Source organism: Microcaecilia unicolor, chromosome 3 (genome assembly GCF_901765095.1).
Source record: "Microcaecilia unicolor chromosome 3, aMicUni1.1, whole genome shotgun sequence".
Lineage (NCBI taxonomy): Eukaryota > Metazoa > Chordata > Amphibia > Gymnophiona > Siphonopidae > Microcaecilia > Microcaecilia unicolor.
The window spans coordinates 345,832,346-345,855,919 of NC_044033.1; the positions used below are offsets into that span (position 1 = coordinate 345,832,346).

General features: G+C 39.6%; 1 protein-coding gene across 1 annotated transcript in view; it reads left to right on the forward strand.

Moving 5' to 3' along the window:
* Positions 1-22,073, forward strand: part of SYNE1 (spectrin repeat containing nuclear envelope protein 1) — a 982,166-nt gene extending 960,093 nt beyond the window's left edge. Inside the window, 2 exon segments of the mRNA XM_030198470.1 lie at positions 1,222-1,280; positions 21,070-22,073. Of these exon segments, the coding sequence (XP_030054330.1) occupies positions 1,222-1,280; positions 21,070-21,301 (291 nt within the window). The 3' untranslated portion in view covers positions 21,302-22,073.
* The last annotated feature ends 1,501 nt before the right edge of the window (positions 22,074-23,574 follow it).

The following is a 23,574-nucleotide window of genomic DNA, read 5'->3' on the forward strand; positions in this document are numbered from 1 at the left end:
CATTTTAGAGAGAAACAAGTAGAAACCACTGACCTGGGAATAGCCCACTGCATTGCCCACAGCACCCCGCCTCTCTCTCCCTGCATGAACTCAGAAATAGAATATGCGTATTATTTAAATAGAACTGATTATTTTTTTCTTTACGGTTTGTCTGATTTTTTTTTTAATTCAGTTTTCCTTAGTTCCTAAAATTGATTTCATTTGCACTCATATTGTTTGAATAACATCTATTAAGTTCTGTCCTATTGAACTTTACAATCCTTCTGAATTGATTTTGCTACATTCACTAGCCTCCTGTAGTTCCTAGTGGCAGAATGTAAAGGAACACTGGCTTTTCAGGGTCTTGGGGCAAAAATAGCCAATCAGGAGATTCTGAAGAGCTTTAAATTCTGCCGACATTTGTATTTCCATCCTCTAAATAACCACTGTGTTGAAAGTACCAATTAAATCTATCATGGGACGATAGCCTAATTGGAAAATATAGTAATTGAAAAGTCTGGATAAAATTGTAATTGGCACCATTTTAATATTATTTCAACATCTTCACATTTTGGTCTCATTTTTCTGCAGTGCATTGGTCTGCACAGTTTAATTTTCTTTTTCTTTTTTTTTTAATTGGTATCGCTCATTTGTCATATAAGGACATCATGTATTGAATGCAGGCCAAATGAAATGTACATTTGTTATATGTATCTATGAAGAATTTTTAAAAACATTAAGGTCCCTATTTACTAAGCCGTGCTAGAGGCGAGTTAGCATTTTTAGCGTGCGCTAAGCATTAGCACACTAACCTTGTAGATGCCCATAATATTCCTATGGGCATCTACGCGGTTAGCGCACACTAATTTTTAGCACGCACTAAAAATGCTAGCGCACCTTAGTAAACAGGGCCCTAAATGATTTATAGTTTTAAATTGGCCTTCAGAGCTGGTGAAATAATGACATTTTAACTATAGAAACCTTGGAGGATGGCTTATGTCTTATGAAATTGGTCGCAACATGGAGTGCCTGTAATTGCAAGTTTATTCCACATTTTCAAGCATTTTTGTGTTCAGCCTAAAGCAAGAAGAAAAGCCAGTTTCCTTAATTCATAGATATTGATCACCTCATTGATTTATTTTCCCTTTGCTGCACTTTTAATTTGATTTTTCATCAGTAGCTTGTCTTTATTTGCCTGGACTGAACATTCTTCTTTCTTTACCCCCTGTTCATTGCAAACAGCCACGGGGCAAATGTAGTCTCTCCCAGCCTGGACCCTCTGTCAGCAGTCCTCATAGCAGGTACCTTATTCTCCTGGTTTCCACGCTCTGTTCTAGAAGTGCAAGAGGATGAAGGAAATTACCCATGATGCAGTTCTGCCTGCTGGTTTCCTGTGTCCCAGTGACAAGGAATCAAAGTCCAAAATTCTATCTTTCTCCTGCCGAGCAGGTTGGCAAAGTCAGACAGATAAATTACCAAAATTAAGAAAGAGATGAATTCATATGAATGGTTGTATTAATTCAATGTTACGGGAGGGTTTTGATGCCCATGAAATAGTTCAGTAATTTATTTCCAAACTATATTTTCTTGAATTGACCAAAATACATGCCCTTGAGCTTCAGATTCATGGAAAATGCTTTCATCATCCTCTTTACTTCTAGATTATAAAATGAGGTAGGCAGAAGGCCATACATTTCCAATTTTCAGAACACCCACCAATATGCACAAAAGTATATTTGCTTCTTTTATATATTAAATTACTGCCTTGTCCTCCTGGTGTTTTTTTTTTCTCATGACTCTATAAGAAGATAGGATTTGGGATGATTTCTAATAATTATTCTTGCAGGTTGGTGGTTCCATTTCTCTTTCTGCTATGACAGACCTCCTTTGCTAGATAACACACTAACCCTGAATTAACCACTAGAGGGCAGACTTGTGGCTAAACCTCTCCCTTTCCACTTTCCTTGCAAGCATTGTCATTTGTGCAGCAAAGCAGCCGTGCTATGGCTTTCTCTGCCCTTGTTTCTCTGTTCACTCTTTCAAAGATCAGTTCATCACGTTCCTCATAAAATAAAAAAAATCAAAGAAATAGATTTACTGTTTGATATGACATTTCTAATTCCATTACTTTGAACTGTAGCCAGTGAGCTTGCTGCTCTGTACTGTGGGGGAAATTCAAGATACAGTAATAGTTGGGTGTCTTGCCGATGCAATAAAAAGTTTAAGAATTGCATGCCACTCTCTTCTACTTTACTGAGTTTATTGTGGACCCGGGCCAAAGTGTCTTGTCTAAACAGTCCTTGCTCACCTAGCAAATACATTCCCTTCTTTTAAGCTTAAATATAGCAATTCAAAACTAAAAGCAAACTAAGCCGTGACCTGCTGTCTGCGGTGTCTCCATACCTTCTCCCACACCCCTTTGCAAAGCCTTGCAAACAAGCAAATTCATTTTCCAATGTAACGGTTGTTATTTATGAGGCTTCACAAGGTTCCACTCTACGCAAACAATAGCAGCATTACATAACGTTTTAATTATATTCATAGACAAAAACCATCCAGCTCCCCAAAGTACAAAACTATATAAGTAACAGTCAGTTTCAGCATTCAGTTAAAGGTGTTGACATGAATCCAAATGCTAAAAGTGATTCGTTTAAGAAACTAGTTATTACAAGCAACACCACCAGAACACGTTCAGGTAATATGTGATCGTTTGGTTTCCAGGATTGGGAGTAGTGTTTACATTAGAGCAAGGACCTTATGAATATGAGGGTGGCCTTGAACTGGTCTGAAGTTTTGGAGTGGGGGGAAGGAGGACCTTCGCTTCTGAGAACATTTGGGGGTCTGTAGTCCTGTTTTCATCATAGGAGAGGTGAAATTTCAATACAATTATGAGCATTCTTCAGAACAGGACTTTCCAAGACAGACCTAAGTGGAATCCACCTAATGTATATGTAATCATGTCAAATGTGTTGCCGCTTTTGAATGAATGTTCTTGTACTGCATGCATGTAAACCAAATGATAATTGCAAGTCCACTAACTGCTAAGAATGTAATGGCGTCTGTGAGCCTAATTAAATACCTAGCTATTTCAACTCTGAAGTACATCCACTCACTTGCACTGGTGTCATGGCAGTGGAGGCATACCATATGCATGCCTTTTCTAACTGGGCAAATCCCTGGCCAGGCTTATGTCCATGCTAGCGGCGCTTCAGAGCTCTCTGTTCTCCCTTAACAGCAGCAGCGCGGCGCCTTCAGATCACCTGGTGATTAACACATCCCCCTGCAGCACAGCACAATATTCAATCTATCAGGCGGACAAGCGTGGAATACAAACAAACATCTACTGAATGGGAAGTTTAATCAAACGCACAAGTTGGACAGGCTGTGTTTGATGTGAGGTTGAGTTTTAAGTGATGAAGCTGCACAGGCTGTCACTGTGTTCCTCAATATATTTTAAAATCCTTCTGATCAGAGTACTATGTGTTTGATCTTGCACTGCATCAGTAAGCGCCGATAGACTATAGTTTAAAAGCAGAAGGTAAAACGTAGGGACGATGTTTTCCATGTTTTGTTTTTAAGTAGAAAGTTTTCTAAATAGTTTGGTGGAAGGCAGTTCTAAGCTCACTAATTTTGATATTTGTCTTCTTTCCAGTGAATCCGATACGTCTTATTATGAATTATTATTTTTATTGTTGACTTCTATGAGTAAATATGAAGCTGTTATGCAAGGTGATGCCATCAGCTGCAGAGACTGTATGACCAAATTTGTGCCCCTAAGAGCAAAAGCGGGCCATGCCCACTCTTTGCATTATTTCAGCTATGCAGTGATTCATAGCACCTGTAGCCTAAAGAAATCAGGCCATAGCCATACCTTCATACGTACAGATTAAAGTGGTTCAGGCATTGCTTGTTTTTTTTACTAAAATGCAGACCTCACAACTTAGATGGCTCTTGCCGCACTTTTGTTCTCAGGGGCTCCCCTGCCTTTTTACCATCAAAGGAACAGAAGTGTGATACTTAAAACATAAAAAATGACAGCAGAAAATAAAATAGTTTTTAAGAAGAATATCATTAAGTATATCACTATATATTAGCATTTATAGGGAGGGAGTGATGATCAGACAGGCCCAAAATATACCAGTTTGACTGACATGCCCCACTGGATATCCCCTGAGGCGAGCAACAATAAAATAAAATAAAAACCCCTTTATTAAATTACTACAGGGGTTTTTATTTTATTTTATTTTATTGTTGCTCGCCTCAGGGGATATCCAGTGGGGCATGTCAGTCAAACTGGTATATTTTGGGCCTGTCTGATCTCACACTGTCAAAGTGTTCAGGCACAACTTGGCTGTCTTCAACTAACACAAGTGGGTGCCATTTCCTATCCGGTGAGGGTCTGACTGTGTGAATATTTAGGGATCCATTTACAGTGCTAACACACATTGGGGATAATTCTCTATAGACCGCCTGAAGTTAGGCGCTGGGATGAATTTTTTTGTCTGTAATTGTGCATTCAGTCATGCTTTCAGCATTAGTGTGCAGTTATGGACCTAACTTTAGGTGCAAGCACTTAAGCTAGCTCAATGACTGGTATAAATGCTTACACCTAAGTGCTGATAATTAAGCGCTTAACCTGGTAGTATTCTATAACCTGGGTGCACAAGTGCAAGGCATACCCCTGACCCATCCATGCCCCTCCCAGGTCCATCCCCCCCTCTCATTTGCACACTTTGGATTTTGTGCACACAGTTTATAGAATACTGACTTAGGGCAGTGATGCGTGTAACTGCTAATTAGCCCCAATCAGTGCCAAAATTGCAATAATTGGTTATTAATGCCAGTTAGCAGGTTGTTAATCTATGAAGTTAAGCGCATAACTGACAGCATTCTATAACTTGGAAATGCAACTTTGCGTGCTAAGGACTTGGTTCTGTAAATGGCACAGAAAAAACACGCTTAGTGCTATTCTATAACCCATGCTTAATGTTAGATACGGTTTATAGAATGCGCATGGTGCCCGTAACCTTGACTGAATTGAGGCATGACCATTTATGCCAATTAAAATCTGGTGTATGTGCTCGCGCCTAACAGGCACAGATCAGGCGTATTCTATAACAGTGTGCATAGTTTCTAAGAACACCCACGACCGCCATGCCCCGCCCATGGCCTGGCCACACTCCCTCTTAAGATCCACACATTAGAATTTAGACGTTCCACTTTAAAAAATATGCATAGAAAGTTGTGTGCATAAATTCTAATTAGTGCCGATATTAGCTTGTTATTGGCCCATTATTGGAGCCGATTGGCTTGTTAAACAATTAAGTTGCGTGCGTAATTTGACCACACTGCCAAATTTGCATGCACAGCTTTAGTTGCCGTATATAGAATCTGGGGCTAAGTGTAAACATTGTGTGCACAAGTTTATAGAGTTAGGAGGATTATGTTTACCTGCTGTCATAACATTTACCTCAGCAAGACAAAAGGTGAACTGGCCAAGTTAAGATATTAACTGTGAACCCCAAATCTAAACAGATTTCCTATATTGACTTTTTAGATAGCAGAGTGGCAGTGGCAAGTTCAAATGTCACACCAGTAATTACTGCAGGGAATCTTTCCAGGAACTGAATTGCTTATATGCCTATATACCTGTAGAACAGTCAATAGGGTGTCTGCTGAATGTGTTTCAGTAATAAGTGTGTGGTAGGATAATTGGGTGATGCATTGGACTTTTGTTCTAATGTGTTTACTCTAGACTCTGTGTTCCAGGGCATTTTGAGTCATATCCTGGTGCCATTGTCAGGTCACGCCTTTGTTTCCAAGGAAAGCATGCATGCACTGCTCAGCAAGGGCTGTTTGGGGAGCAGGGGTATCAACCTAGGTCTACAGGACCTCATGTTGGTTAACAAGAAGGTAAACCATCCGCCAGTTCAGGCAAAAGCCTGAATTTGTTTGGTTTTTTTGGCTTGACTCCAGAAATAAGTATCTAGGTCACACTCTGTAACTGTTCCGGTACCATAAGATGTCACAGAACAGATCATTGAGATTCCTTGCTGTTCTCAAATATACAAAAGAGAGGATGTGGAAGAACTTTTTCTATTTGCTTATATTGGGCAAATGACCCAGTTGCTTTGCCCCACTTCTCAAAGCCAAACTATGCAATGGCTTTCAGTTTGAAATGTGATACAGGTGCAAAGTATTGTACTTTCTTTTAGGGAACTGGTTCAAAGCCCATGCATTTTCATGCGTGGGTTTGCACCAGTTCTCTGAAAGTACAATAATACCTGCATTTTGAAAATTCCAAAGGAAAAAACTACCTGTACAGAGGTGCATCTACTTTTTCTGCAGGTATTATTTCCATGAAAAGTAGTGCATTTAGGGAGGAAGTTATCAGTGTGGGCTACTGTTAAGTTGGGTTGTTTTACCACAAGTCATGTTATTTTAGTGCAGGGTCTTGTCAAATAAAATAGGACCTTGTGCTAAAAAAAAAAAGTAGCCCATGTTGCTAATTTCCCCCGTTAGTTTTGAAAATGCAGAATTATGTACTTTATTTGGTTCCCATCTCCTCCTTTCAAATAACTGCTTTGGGAACATGCACAGCTAAAAGTATTTGCAGTGCAGAACAACACATGTACTTCTTTTCCCATTTCAGCAGCCACTTACAGAGGTAATGTTATAGCAGCCTGCGTCATTGTAAAATGAATGTCATCCACAGGATTTGCAAAGCAAATCCTACGTGTGTTTTCACCTTGCAAATTACCTCAAGAAAATCATATGCACACTTTTCCTCCTGATATTTGGTGTACATAATTTTTGTGAAAGAAAATACATGCATAGCTTTGAACATAAAAAAGAAGAGGCATGTGCAACCCTGCCCCAGCCAGTCCTTGGGATGCCTTCATGAACTGCAGGTCAGGGGCTTAGGCAGAAGTCCATTTTTGGGTGGACTGGGGAGGGAGGGGACCCACGCATTTCCTCTCATCTCTTCTCCCACTCTCCTCACCCGCGGCATTAAATCCTGCCTTTACTGGTGGAGTTACCCAAGCCAAACCAGCTGAAGTGGTCCCTCTCCTGTGCTGCTTGAACAGTAAAGAAGTCAGTAGTGTCAGCCACTGATGTTGGCACTCCCGCACATGCTCAGATCATGGGTGGAGTTTGGGCAGGGCACACAGTTACTCACATGCATCATAGAATATACCATAATTAACGTGGGGGGGGGGGGGGGGGGGTTAGCAATCTAGGTGGGAGCATTTACATTAGGTGGTAAAAATGATTACACATAAATTATAACTCGCATATTTGCACAGTTGCACTAGTATTTTATAAAGGAATGTAAACACCTACTTTCCTTTGTAGAATAGGTTCCACATAGATGCCTTTTGGCATCTAAAAATGGGTATACCTTTATGGAATTGCCCTTCACATGCTTAAGTTTACCCATATATAAGTTGGACCGTTTTGTTATAAAACAATCTCTGTGGTTGTAATATTGTTTACCAGGCAGAACAGAGGGAGTCAGCAACACAGGCAAGAAGTCACAGAAATTTGAGTGCAGTGGAACAGAGATTCTTAGGTAGAGGAATCAGTGTTTATTAGGAGACCTAACACAGCCCATGTTTCACCAAAATGCCTGCAGCAGGGGTCTAAGCATACAAAAAATTAAAAGCAATATTCATTATAAGAATGAAATACATTTATACAATTAATAACATAAGTTCAAAACAGAGAAAAATACATGTATGATACAACTTAACAAAAGTGAAAGAACAGGTATCATATGGTGATCTTATGCACTAGATGCTTCCAGTACACCTCAGTGGTAGATATATATCGAGTAAGTCAACACAGAAGGTCTTTATTGCAATTTTGTTTTACATTTTTTAACTGTTTTGTCTCACTTGACTATTGTTTGGTATTATTTTATTCCTTTTTTAAAATCTATTAAGCTGTACAATTTTTTTTAACGTGGTCATCTTTCTATGTTATTACAATGATTTGTCTTGCTCGATATATGTCTACCACTGAGATGTACAGGAAGCATAGTGCTTAAGATCACCATATGATAGCTGTTCTTTCACTTTTTTTAAGTTGTATCATACATGTATTTTTTTCTAGTTTGCATTTATGTTTTTATTAATTTTATAAATACATTCAATTCTTATAATGAATATTGCTTTTAATTTTTTGTATGCTTAGACCCCTGCCACAGCTGTTTTGTGAAAACACGGGCCGTGTTGGGTCTTCTAATAAACGCTGCTTCCTCTACCTAAGAATCTTCATCCTTTTTGTCCCAGTTCTGGTCTACCACACTCTAGTTTCTGTGATAACATTGTTCAAAGCAGAAAATGGCATTTCTGCATGTAAAACTGTTTGTTTTGTGCACAGAAATCACCTTGTATAAAATTGTGTCTGTAGTGATCAGAGGTGTTCATGGGTGTAGGGTTTAAAAAAGGTTTGAACTTGGGGGTAAAATAAAATGGCAAATGTGTTTGTGCCAGAGAACAGGTGAAAATTTGTGAGGGTACTTTTCTGTGGGGTGATTTAAAAAAAAGAACCTGTGCACTTACATTCCTTTTTAAAACTAGTGCACACAAGACAGTCTGTTATTAAATTACTTTTTATATGTTGGCATGTGAGCAGACATATACCCAAACTGAGCTGCTCATAATCGTGCTTCAGTGTTGGTGTTCGTGTATTTTGAGATTTGCACTTTCAAGGAGCACGCAGAATCAAATAGTCTCTTATGCCAATAATAATCACACATAGAGGGGCTTTTTCGAAAGGATATCCAAGTCAGAATAGGGACGTCCAGGTCACAATTTCAAAAACGGACATCCATCTCGCAGGTATTTTCAAACAGGAAATACGTCAAGATTTCCTGTTTGAAAATATGTGAGATGGACATCCGTATGCTGGAGATGTCCACCATGAGCAGCTATTTTACAAACTGGAACATACAAATTATAAATGGCGAGAAACAAGGGACATGGATGTCAATATGGAAGCATTCCTAGCAAATGGCTACACACACCTCCATGTTGAACAGAGGGGCAGCCTAGTGGTTAGTGCATTGGACTGTGTGAGGTTCAAATCCAAGTTTAACTCTATGTATGTATTTATTTATTCATTCTGAGCCCTCCAGGAACACAAAATACTTACTGTACCTAAATATATAAGCTGCCTGAAGACTGTTAAAGTGGTGTACATTCAGGTACAGTAGGTATTTTTCTGTTTCTGGAGGGCTCACAAACTAAGAGTTAAAGTGGGATTTGAACATGGGTCCCTTGGTTTACAGTCCACTGGACAGACCACTAGGCTACTTCTTTAGACTTGCTTCCTGTTTTGTTAAGAATTCTCATAATACCTGAAGCTGTCATAGAGCCTGGTAGCTCCTTTCAGTTTTACTTTCAAGGGAGAAGGAGTGGCACAGCAACCACTAGGGGGCATTAAGGAGGTGTCATGCCTTAATCCTTCTCATGGTCAGCTGCTTAACAGGTGTCCTTTATAGTCTTTGACGTTTCTGTTGGATGTCCTGATTTGGACCCTCCCTAGTCGCACTCAAAACATGCCCCCTTGCTATTTGGATGTACTGCAGTGTTGGATGTTCCTTTTCTGCTTTTCAAAATCGGGATTTGGATGTTTCAAACACATTAACGTCCATTTGGGCATTTTGAGACATCCATATGCTTCGAAAATAAGCTCCATAATGTTTCTCACTGACAAATCCATTAAACCATTTGCTCACTCTGACCTTCAGATGAAGCTCTAGGTTTCTGCCACTGACACCCTGTGACCTTGGGAAGGTCACTTTGGAAGCTGTTCTATAACAGGGAGCCTCCATTTAGGTGCTCCAATGCTGCAGGGTGGGAGCCTGTTCTATAATAGAACCAAGGCACCTAGGTTCTGTTAAAGAGCACAAGGATAATCTGGTATCAGTGCAAACAATATCTAGGCACCCACTCAACTCTAGTGTAATTCAACTCTGCAGATGTATCGAGGAGAGGGTTCTGAGGTTGTGGGTGGTAAAGGATCCAGCCCAAGGGGATGGGTTCTTGGGTAAATTGCAGAGGGAAATGTTCCTGGTTGTTGAATGACAGTAGGGGAAAGGTTTAGAGTTAATCAATGATGATGTTGGGGTCAGAGCCGGTTTTAGGCTGGGTCCCAGGGCAGAAATTAAGGAGGGGGTGGACTCCCTCTCGCAATCTCCCCACCCACCATTGCTGCCACACATAAAACAACTTTAAATGACTTCTTCACACACAAAACACAGACAGGCCTTCACTAAATACAGAACAAGGGATCAGAAATAGAAATATGAACACCAAAATTGAAGCATGGAAAGTACTGCAACACTGAAGAAATAAAAACAGAATGCACTTCCTTATTGTATTGAACACAATTGATAGCATCACCACGGAGGGCCTGGGTCCCCCCCCCCCCCCACACACACACTTTAGGCTTAGACCCCCCCTCCAAAAAAAAAAATTAGCCATCACCCTTGCTGTGGCTGGCAGGGATCCACAAGCTGTGCCAGCTGAAGGCCATCTCCTCTGGTCTGGCAGCCAGAGCTTTCCATTGCTAGCCACTCCACACATGCTCAGTTTTCATGTATGCAGAAAAAACAAGTATTCATGGGTGTGGGTCAGCAGTGGTGGCAGCAGCTCAGGGACACTGCTTTAATTCTTAAAGTTGTGCGCCCAAACTTTTGACTAGCACAACCAGCCATGCTAACGGCTTAATAAACTCCCATGTTAATTGTTAAATTAGGTGCCAATTGGCCTTTAGTACCAATAATAGCCCTTAATGGCATTTATTGGTGGAAACTGCCACTAATTTCTAGTTACATAACTGCACTTAGGTGCTAGTCTATAAACTTACCCTGGATTCTATATCACACCAAAATTTCCACACAAAAATTGAAGTGTATTCCATAACAAGAATTCAGTGGTATACAAAACTACTAGGACTAGGGGGCACACAATGAAGCTACTAATTTGAAATTTAAAACCAGAAAAAATATTTCTTCACTCAACATGTAATTAAACTCTGGAATATGTTGCCAGAGAATGTGGTAAAAGCAGTTAGCTTAGCAGAGTTTAAAAAAGGTTTGGATACTTTCCTAAAAAGAAACATCCATAATCCAATATTAAGATGGACTTGGGAAAATCCACTGCTTATTTCTAGGATAAGCAGCATAAAATGTTTTACTGTTCTGGGATCTTTCCAAGTACTTGTGACCTGGATTGGCTACTGTTGGAAACAGGATACTAGGCTTGTTAGACCTTCGGTCTGCCCCAGTATGGCAACTCTTATGTTCTTAGTATGGGTCAGTTTTTAGTATTTCAAATAAAGACTTTTCTGGTATCCTCGGTTTGTCCTCACATTTTTTTTTTTTGCGTCTCACGGTTTCGTGAGGTTCTTTCCACCTCCTTTTTTTTGTTTACTATGAGGCTCATTTTCAAAGCACTTAGCCTCCCAAAGTTCCATAGAAACCTATGGAACTTAGCCTCCCAAAGTGCTTTGAAAATATGCCTCTTAGTATGTCTATAACATGATTATTAAGCCAGATGTAACTCATATAACAGCAGCTGTATCTATACACTGTGAAATGTGGAATCTATCTAAAGTCTTAAGAGAAGTTAATATCAGCGGTAGTTCAGAAAGAGCCTTTTAAGTGTGTGGACTATGGACATTTTTTTTTTTTTAAATACAGCAGCCTGCACAGAAGGTAATTAAGCACTGCATGTTCCCTTTGTTCCCCTCTCAGTCCATTAACTCCCCGTGTTGGTAATATGACAGTATAAGCCCCGATTTAATATAACCTGCATACAAAAAGCTCTGATGCTGTTAAATGTGCCATGTCCTTTCTGGGCATTTTTAAATGTGTCTGTAATAAATCATATGAAGAATAAGCTGCTTTCCATTCTAGCACTGAAACACTAACTCTGGAAGAATATGTACAGTTTTTCCTGTGACTTCTCTTCCAGGTGTGCCAAGTAGTATAGTTAATCATTCAGGGGATTCTGATGCAGTTTTTAGTTTTCCATTCCTTGAGTATTCCAGAAGGAAATGTTTGCTGAGTTTTTCAGAAATATGGTGAGAAAAGGAACTCTTAGGGCTAATATAGTAAAATCATTTGGGGGGGGGGGGGGGGAGTTATTGCACTGCATTAAGGCACTAACCATTATTTGCCCCTTAAACACATGTTAAAAGGCGCCAACTGTGTTATTTAGGTTACTCTGTGGTAAAAAGTAATGAGAAGTAAATGCATATAAAGCAGTGCATTACTATGTAAATATTGGAACACGGCTTGCGGTGAGCACTAATACGATTCAACAAAAAACAGGAGTTATTTTACTGTCCAGGAGCAACAGGCTGCAAAGCCCTCCAAGGTGCCACCCCCCCCCCCCCCACACTCACAAACCACCTTCCCAAATGGCACCCCATTAGTTAAACTCCCTTCCAACATGCTCCTCCATTAAGGGCCCACCATACAAGCCTTTCTCCCTCTGTTAAGGGCTCCCTCCCCAGTATCCTGCCTGTTCCCACTGGATTTTTATTTTTTTTTGTTACATTTGTACCCCGCGCTTTCCCACTCATGGCCGGCTCAATGCGGCAGGCAATGGAGGGTTAAGTAACTTGCCCAGAGTCACAAGGAGCTGCCTGTGCTGGGAATCAAACTCAGTTCCTCAGGACCAAAGTCCACCACCCTAACCACTAGGCCACTCCTCAGGGAATCTTGAAGTTAGACTTGAGGGAGGCTTATGAGTGGGTGGAGGAGGGTTTCTATGGGGGCATGTCAGTAGGGGATTTAACTTATGAGGAGCCATTCGAGAGGGTTGCTTGTGAGTGGGAGGAAGGCACCTTTGGGGAACTGAGGCTGGCTCCTTTAAGAGTTGCCCAGGAACCTCAGGCCACAGATTTTCAGCCTGACATTCCTGTGTTGGAGGAATAATATGATTTGGCTCCCAAGCAGCGTTATTCAGTTACCATGAGAGTCAGTTACCTGTGGTACTGGACTACTGCCAGTTGGTGACTTCTGTACTTTGATAACTTTCCCCCTTAATGCCTTTTCCATTGTTGCATATTCAATTACAGAAATGAGTCACTTAATGAAAGATAATGAGCACTTTTCATATTCACCATTTTTGTACTACTGTGTTAAGAAATGTGGTAGTTATTGTACATTCTTTTGCTAAAGCCGAAATAGAAGCATTGCAACCCCGAAGGGTTTTAAGCAGGAAGTTAATTTGAGAAGAATCAGAACTACCACTTTGTCAATTTGCAGCCTCTGTTGGGACTTTCATTGCAGTAGCAGAGTCCAGAAGGGGGATACCAGAACAGCAAGGGAGATGGAGAAGTCTCAGCTGAAGAGACAACATATAGTAAAAAAAAAACTAACACCAAAAAGACAGTTGCCCTTCTTTTTTCCTGGAGTGACTCTTCTTCATCGTCTTTACCAAATATACATGGAACCAAGTTCCTTCTGGTTGACTTAGTTAAAATATTTGCAGTCACTTGGACAATTACCTAACCTTTTCCACTCATATCTCCATGGTAGTCAAAAAATCTCATTTTACACTTGTCAGATTACAGCTGCTCACTCTTTTCTATGCTAGTTCTCATCTACTAATCCATTCTATTGTGATATCCTGATGGGGCTTTTGTAATTCACTTATCAGAGGTCTATCACAATATCAACTTGGATGTCTTCAGATAACACAAAATACAGCAGTAAAGCTGATTTTGTGAAGCAAAATAACATGATAGGGTTACGCTGCTTTTAATAGAAGAACATTGGTTTCCTACCTTGTACTGTATGTTATTTAAAATTCTGATCCTCACCCATCAGATTTTCCATTCAGGCTGCCCTGTTTTTCTTTCTAGATCCCTTCTTTCATATACTCCCACATGTGCTCTTCATTTTTCACACCAGTATCTATTGATGGTTCCCTTTCATTTGCAGGTTGGTCTAACATCTGCTGGGAATTCTTGTTTTAGTGTGATAGCCCCTGCTCTTTGGAATGCACTACCTTTAGAAAGTCGCAATTAATCTCTGACTGATCCATATATGCACTCCCTTACACAGCACATTTTTCACTGTAGGGTCTTGTACTCCCCACTTCCTACCCTCATCCTGTATCATTCTCCCTTTCTTATCCATTCCCCTATAGCTAGTTTGATTGTAATATAGGCCTCTCATTGTTTCTTCCTTCTCTACCCCTCTTTTATATGATTATTTTTTCCAAAAAACTTTAATTATTTTTCATTTCGTAAAGAAGTAAAGACCTTTTTAGTTATTTGCATAATTTATTTACAGTTTTTCTATTTTATTATTAGGCATGTCTGACATATTCTTTTGTGATCCACCTTAGACTAATATAGAAATAAGCAGAATATAAGTACTGTATTGGCTAAATGTACACTGCCATGATGCTCAAAATAAATTAGTGTTTTATTGTAAAACATTTAGATATTCCCCCCATATTTGTGGTATATCAAGTCAAGGTGAAATATAGCGATTGACGGTAGATTAAGACCAGTATGCCCCATTCAGTTTGCCCATTAAGGTAGCCAGGATTGCACCTGTAACTTCTTGTGGGTTACTTCCCCCCCCTCCCCCCCCCCCCCCAGGTTTAGGGTTATAATTGATGCCCAATGCAGTCTACATCCACTCTATGCCTTTTTTTTAAATTCTTTTTTGTATGTGGAAATGCACCTCTACTGTGCTTTCAAACCTTGTAACCTAGAAAAGTCTTCAGCTTTTCCTCCATGATCAATAGCTGATTGGAACATAGCTTCCCTCCAGCCTTGGTATGTGAAGCCAAGATTTAATATGACCTCTGTTGCAGTAATCCTTTCCAATTCAGATAGCCCCCCCCCCCCCCCCATGCAATGTATAGTATAACACTAGAATTCACCCAGTAGGTGTTGATTGTAGTTACCTCACTATACAACTTGACCTCCTTATTTGAATGCTCCTGTTAGAATGATGAGTAGTACTCCAGGACCCGGCTAATAGAAAGGCCATTCTCAACACAGAAAAACTTATTACACATGTGGCTACTATTTGTAGTGTCCATGCTCTTCTCATGGTCTGTGATGCCACTTCCATATCCAGCAATTCTGGATGTGAAGGAAGCTTCCTCAAAGCATCTCAATCCTACTCACTCTCTACTTTGTTTCCTTGTATTTATCTTCTACCATCTCATCCTCTTCTCTGCTCTCCAGTAATTCTCCACAGTCATCACAATTGTATTCTGGTGGCTTGGATGGCAAAGCTTTTTATGCTAATTTAGATGAACTGGTGTTTCCCAGGTTCTGTAGCCTTTGCAGTTTGGTCAGTGTACCACAGCTCTGGAGTACTACTATTGTAACATGGTTATCAAAGCTACAGAAAGTGTTATCATGGAAAATTTACCATGACCAATTTCCGCATTTTATTTGCTTTGTATGTATCACAAAAATCAAATGTTCTGCCTTGAAATTCAACATACACATCGGCCTCTGTGTCTCTATAGCTTCAAGCTCTTTACAGTCACAAAAAAAGAACCCCCAAATAAAACAATTATTTGTAGTCATTATGGAAAAAAGAATGTAATAAAACAAAAAAAAAGGGACATAAATTCAAGGAGGTGAAAGCAGCGGTCTAATGCTGGGGCTCCCTGTTTTGTTTTCTTCTTTCTGTGGAAGAAAATTGAAAGCGGACAGTTAGAGGAAGAGTGTTGTATGCCCTGCTTCCATAGATAAATTCATTATTCATTGCCAATATCTTGAAAACTCGATTGGCAGATGATGTCTCAAGGCCTGGATTGAGATGGTGTAAAGTGATTTCTTGTGCTCTTCTGTGAAAACGTATCCCTATACTGCACCAAGGTATTATGGCCAGTGCATTATCCCTATGTTGTAAATACCCCCACTGACTGAGTTTTCAAGAAACAACTATTATATATTTCTTTAAGTAAAGAGGGTACAGTGTTTCCCAAGAACTAAGAATTTAGGACGGAAAAGATTGAAAATAGAAGAAAACGCTACAATTGTAGAGTTCAGCAGAATATAAGAGAAAAAATTAAGGACAAGAGCAGTTAGAAAAGGAACTTACTAACAATCTCACCCAAACAGAATCTAGATTAGATGCAATCCCTGTGGATAGATTCTGGACTGATTTTTGTCCTTGTTCTGAAGAAGAGATAACCAAGGCTTTTAAGAAATATAGGTCTCTTTTTACTAAGGAGTGTTAGTGCTTTTAGCACGCCTACATTTAGTGTGTGCACTAACCATGTAGGCGCCTATAGGGATATTATAGGCACGTACATGGTTAACGTTCATTAAAAACATTAATGCGCCTATAATGCTGCTTAGTAAACAGGGCCCATAATTTGTCCTTTTGTTCTTTGGACACTTGCCCTCGATATTTAATAGAACCAGCCCCTCAGCTTCTCTTAAATTCCATAAAATCTTGGATATTTTCTCAAGGACAATTTCCTATAAATGGCGGAGATATAATTCTAACCCCAATTCCTAAAATCCTAAAGCAGATTTACATGACGTTACAAATTATCAACCAGTTGCATCATTACCACTGTTTACTAAAATTATGGAAGGTTTAGTCACAAATCAATTACAATCATATTTGGAATCGTTTGTTCTTTTTACACAATCTTGTTTTAGTAAACAATATAGTACAGAAACATTATTAGAAGCTTTACTGGCAGAATAGTTTAACATCTTGGGTAGACTAGATGGACCATATAGGTCTTTTTCTGCTGTCATCTACTATGTTACTATGTAAAAGTAGTTGTCGGTGTGATTCCTGGTGGATTCTGAGCACTTGCAGCCTTTTTATGCTTCTTTGTAGCTGTTCAGGGGTTAAGTGTTTTCTCTCCCCCCCCCCCCCCCCCCCCACCAAATAAATAAACACACATTTATACCCTTTAAGGGGACCCACTCTATTCGTGGAAAAAGTTTGATGTTTAGAGTCAAACTACATCCTCTAAGGCCTATTTTCCTTGATTTCCAGGCTCTCAAAGAAAAAAATAGACTGTATGTTAGTGAAAGAAGGAAAGTTAGAGTTGGAATTGTAAGATTGAGGAGATACGGACGTATGTACAGTGGAGACAAGGAACATAGAGAAAGGCCAAACAAATTGATTCAGTATTCATTGAGAAAGGGAGAAGAAAAGGATTGCTGATTATTGGCACGGGTACAGATAGAAGTAGATATTGCACCATTTATGAGGCATGTTTATATGGAACTAGCAAAACAAAGTGGACAATGCTGTGAGGCCAGATAAGATACAATCGGGGAGAGGGGTCACAAAAAGGTATGATCTCTACAGATCCAAGTCAAAACGTTTCAATTCTCCATCTGTCTGGCGTTTGCATGTTTATTGGCAATCGCAAGCAACCATTCCAAGCGCTGAAATAGATTTTTGCTTCAATTGTTTCATGAACAATCATGCTTAGCTAGTTGAAAAACTGGGATAAGATTTTTTATTTATTTATTTTTGTTACATTTGTACCCCACACTTTCCCACTCATGGCAGGCTCAATGCGGCAGGCAATGGAGGGTTAAGTGACTTGCCCAGAGTCACAAGGAGCTGCCTGTGTCAGGAATCGAACTCAGTTCCTCAGTTCCCCAGGACCAAAGTCCACCACCCTAACCACTAGGCCACTCCTCCACTCCAAAATAAAATCTGTCTCACCCCCACCCCCCCCCCCCCCCATTCAGCTGACAGTGGTCAGCGGTTGGTTTGTTTTTTAGACACTAATCGTCACCGGCTAGATTGGGGGCTAAATGTGAGGAAGATGTCCACCGGAGCCTATGCAGATCCCAGCCATAGGGCCTGCTTAACTGTCTTATGCAGGCCCTGTCAGAATAGCGGCTCCCTGCAAGTTAAGATCAATGCGGAGTTATTCTGATTTTTCAGTGCTTTTTACGTAGTTTCATCCTTTTATCTTTTTTGGGCCACTGTAATATAGTGAACATGGGAATTGCTAAGACTGAAATGAAGCATCTTCGGACACTTCAAAATATGGTAGCGAGGTTATTATGCTATGCTAAAGAAAGAGACCGTACTACTCCATTGCTTATGAAGCTACATTGTTTACCTGCTGAGTATCAAGTGTAATTCAAGGTTCTTATATTAACTCACGAAACACTTATTACTGGAAACCAGGATTATTTAGCTTCTATGATAATCTCTTACATTTCAACTGGATTATTAAGATCTTTGAATGGCCATCCCTTCGATAGCATATTGGGAATCTACCAGGAGAAATGCTTTTTATATTTTAGCACCTTTTTAATGAAATGTCCTTCCTTTGGCCTTTCATCTGAGTCAGTAGGACCCTACAGAATCCATACTGATAAGGATCCAAGATCTTTGCAGTTTCCATATGACTTTACAGCTTTTTTAAAACTACTTTTTTCCAAAATTTGTGCCATCATATGCAAAGAAGACACAGGTCAAAAATGATTCAAAACAGATGGATCTAACGAAGCTTTCTTCAAAAGAGGTCTAACAGTGGCAACCTTCAATACATCTGGTACTTCCCCTGTATACATTTAATACAGTCAAAATAACTCTTTCCAAGCTACCATCTGTGCCCTTGAACACCACTGGAGAACATTTATCCTCTGAGGAATTGGTTGGTCATTCTCATACGCTAAGGTCACCTGTACCATTGGGCGGCCAAAATTCTTATTTTTTGTATTAATGGGCTTGCAGGTTTTAGTGTGTGGCCATTAGCGCATGAGCCCTTACTTCCACCTATTTTGTAGGTGTTAGGAACTCGCTCGCTAAACCTGCGCTAATCTGTTAACATGTGGCAATGCCCACATGCTAACCAGGTAGCGCAGAACACACTCACTCCCCGTCCCCAGTGTTAAAAAAATTACCAGCACGCCCCATGGTAAGCCATATATTTGCTGCAGTGGTTAGGTGTTAATGGGCCCCATAATGTATAGCTGTTGAGTGTGTGATAAAATATATGGGTCAGAAACAGTTTGTTATTAATAAACAGAAGCTTGTAATGACCAAAATCTGGAATAATAGGAATGATGCCCGAATGTTGGGTGGGTGAGGGGGAATTAAAATATTGCACATATTTGTGAATGTAGTTTCTCTTCTACCAAGTGATAGAATATTGGTATAGAAAAACAATTAAAGGAAAAAAATACACATTTAAGATGCCATTTTCTAACATCTTTGCTGCTTAGCTAAACCACCATGTTTTTACTGAACTGTGTGACTGAATCCTTTCAAAATGTCCATTTAATAAGGTAAACTTTACTACCTTGGACAAGTATATATGTAACCTGTGTGCTAACAATTGATACTTGTACCAAGATGGCAGATGGTTAACGTGCAGTGTTTAGGGTTGGTAAGGTTACTGATTCAGTGCAAAATATATTCACAAAGTACTCTGTGGAAGAGAAGTTGTAATATATAGAGGGACATTTTCAGTAAAACATCTAAGTACAATTTAAGACATTTCGCTAAAAATGTCCAAAAATTGAGTACTGAACATAGCCATTTTCGAACCTGAAAAACATCTGTCTTTTTGGTTCGAAAATCACATTTTTCTAGACGTTTTCTACTTAGTGCATTTTGCTTTTGGGACCATTTTGGAAAATAAAACATCCCAGAGAAAAAAAGCCCCCAAACCAGCCATTGTGATGTCTGTGGACATGATTCTTAGTAGACTGGCCACACAGACATCCCAGCAGAGCAGTGGAGTAGCCTAGGGGGCACTGCAGTGGACTTCACATAAAAGGTCCCAGGTTCATCTCTCACCTTAATCCCCTTTTATTGTATGGTGAGCCCTCCAGGAGCAGAACAAATGCCTACTGTACCTCACTGTACACCAATAGCTCTCAAGCTTGCAGGTGTTACCTACATGTAGGTATTTAGTGTTTTTTTTTTTTGTTGAGAACTTGCACTTTCCACCATAAGTATACCAGTTAGAGTGGGATATGGGCCTGGGTCCCCTTCTCAACAGTCCACTGCACTGACCACTAGGCTACTCCTGAGACCTGCTTGCTGTTCTAATAGGAATGGCCATCATATCAAAAGCTGTTATAGAGCCTGGTATGTACTGTCACGTGTTAGGGAGCTGGGGAGTGACCACTGAGGGAGTAAGGGAGGTTATGCCTTAATCCCTCCAGTGGTCATTTAGGGCACACGGTTGCAGTGCCAGGTCCTCAGATGCACAGTGTGACCATGCAAAAATGACCACACTCACTTTAGCACAGCCATTTTTGCGTGAATACACTTTGAATACTATTATCTTTTTTATAGCAGATTGGTTAAAAAAGGGGTTTTAATAGACTTGTTAACATTGCAATCAAAAATAATGCAGTTTAGTACATAGACCACTCCTCTCCACTTGTTTTCCTGTGCCAGTTGAAAACCAAGCGTTTGTCTCAGTATGACTTTTCAGGTCAACAAATGATTTCTTTTTCAAATTTGAATTTATAGCCATCTCTCGTGAGCACTTTTGAGTCAGCACTGCCCTTAAACATGACTAAAGTCACAGATCCAAGAGGATGGGGTCTGGATGGTTATATTACACATTATTTGCTCTAATAGAATTCATTAAAACTTCATTTTTTTGTTTCTGGTGACTGTAGTCATGTTTTACCAGTGACGGTCGCATGCTGTTGCTTTATTTTCAAGCAGGCCAGCATACTGATAATCATTAATATTACCAAGCTAATTTTATGATAAAAACCACAGAATTTAGTATGTACTTCCTCATGATCCTTAACAGCATTTCTCTCTTCCTGTTGGTGTTATATGGAGCTGCTTGCAGTTAATGCCTGTCACAGCAACTACTCAGCTTGGCCTATCTCCTATTCTTTTTATAATTGTAGCAAACAAAATATCTAGCACAATTCTCAACTTGCCTTTGACAGTGTTGAGAAAAGGGCACTACACAATATAGCTACTTATTAACAGCTTTAAGTATGATACATGATAGGCATTTTATTTTATAGTGTTATTTCTGGAAATGTAGTGGAGCCAGAAACAAAGTCTTTAAAAAAAAACCCTTAATGTATTATGCTCTACCGGTTTGTTTTTCCCAGGTCCAAAGGAAGTGGCTTAGGTTCCTCCCATTCTGAGGTGCAGCATCACCAGTCCTTCTTTCTCCGAGTTCTCAGAGCTGCTTTACCACTTCAGCTCCTGCTGCTGCTCTTGATTGGTCTCGCCTGTCTCGTACCCATGACTGAGGATGACTACAGCTGCACACTGACCAATAATTTTGCCCGTTCCTTTCACCCCATGCTTAGATATACTAATGGCCCTCCTCCCGTATGAAAGAATGGAACGACCATGGGGCATTGAAAAATGGATTAAGGCACTGACTATTCCAGCTTGCTTTTTTTTGTAACTGAGTGCCCGCTTCACTGCACTGGCACTTCTAGGGTAAGATCCTGTAGCGTAATGTATCAATATCAAAAATTTATTTAACATTATGCCTGAAAAAATAAATTGTAAACTTAATCAGTGACAATGCAATGAAATAATCAAGTATTCCCCTTTTCTCAACCCAACCATTTGAATCCTTTTTAACCACTTGAAATCAAGATCGATCCTGTACTATGCATAGCCAGTGACACTATACTGTTGGAGTAGATTTCCCACATGCCACTCTAATAAGCTGTTACCTACATCTTGTGGAGTTCACTATCAGTATTTTAGAACAACCTACAGAACATTACTAATGATATTTTAGAAGCTTGTAATATAAAACTTTAAAGAGCTTATATGGTAATTATTTTTTTACTTTCCCCATTGCTTTTGAGGTTTTTTTGGGGGGGCATGAAATGTTACCCTTTGCTTTTGTTGCATATGCTGTAAATCTGAAAAGCACTTTTTTAAGGTCAAAAAAACTGGATGTAAGAAATGAGATCATGGTTGGTTTTATGAAAACAAATATTGGACTTTAAGTAATACAAAAATCAAAAAAGGAAGATATTTATGTATGTACAGTTTGCTAAGCAAGTTTTGTTTGTATTGATTTCTTTGCATTTATTATAGATACTATAAAATATTTTGCTGTTTATGTGTATTCTTTTATGATAAATATTTTACTTGACAGTGTGAAGAACAATGGAGAAATTAGGTCTTAACAGATAGTTTTCTTTCCATTAGCCTTCCCACTGTTCCAGAACCTGTGGGATAGTTGTGTCCATCAACCTACAGTTGGAGATAGAGAACTGAAAACTGAGCTGAGACATCTCTCTTGGCATCCAGTCCAGCTCCTCAGTATTTACATAGACAAGCAGTAAAGATAAACTCAGGATAATTGGTTAAGATGAAATACTGATACCATTTTCGAAGTTAGGAACCGTGCACAACCATTCATGCCAGGTCAATGACAGGATTAAATTGGCAGACATAAGTGTACCATACAATGAGTATAAGGCATAATTTATGTGTGTATGTTGAAGACACACCCATGCCCCTCCCATGCTCTGCCCCCTTTTACTCATGCGCTGCTTTATAAAATATTGCATACTGCAATTACGCAAGTGCCAATTTTCTCAAAACATACATATGTATAGTACATGCAACTTTAGACTCCCAGTTCTAGAATTGCCTTGGTTATTTTTAATGAAACAGTCACTCCAATAAAAAAAATAGTTGCAAATCTTCATGATTATTTTATAACTGTGGTGAGTTTTAAATCAAAATTATGCATCTGTGTTTACCTTGAAAATTGGTGAAAAGTTCGCATGTTGAAGGTTTCTGAAAATTTAGACTCAGTACAGACAAATTTCCCCCAAGACACTTTGGGACTGTGCATAAACAAAAGGTTATTTCATCTGTCAAATTCACAGAAGCCAACATTTCAAACATTTAGGGAGTGCCATAAAGGGCCAGACCCTGGGCCCAGGCTTCATGAGACCGACCTTGAAAGTGAAACCATGGATATCCTCAACTCCGAAATAGAATTGGGGGGGGGGGGGGGGGGGGGGGGGGGGTAAAGGAGTAGCAGCCTTGTCCAAAGAGGAAGCTTCACATGTTAGTCGATTCCTGATAGTTGAAATCTTGATGGAGAAAAAAATCCACAAGTTCTACAAAAATGTATCTACAAGGTAGGGCATTCTTTAGTAAGAATGACAGGATAACCTAGCCATTTTGTCAACATATGTATGTGTTTGTATGCTTGCACTCTGTTCTGTATGTTTGCTCAATATATGTTCGTCTGTATACTTATTGTTATCAATCGAATGCACATACACACTTGAAATAATTTTCAACAAGTTATTTGGGATGATTATCCCAGAACGAATGTGTGTTGAGAAATATAAAGAATCAGCTTTGTAGGTGTGGTATTTTTATCTACAGAGAAAATGGTCACCTTTTAGTCCCCTTTGTGTTTTCAACAGAGACAGGGTAGAATTGTATCAGGGTTGAGAACATTAAGAATCGAGGAGCCACTCCTGAGAGTGCTATGCTAACAATCATCCTGCTTACTCAAAGACAGGTTTTGAAATCTGAAGGGCAAGGATCCAATGCTGTCTTTAAGTTGATCCAAAAGACCTTTGGCCTTATCCTAGGAAGGTCAGAGGTATTAAAGAGGA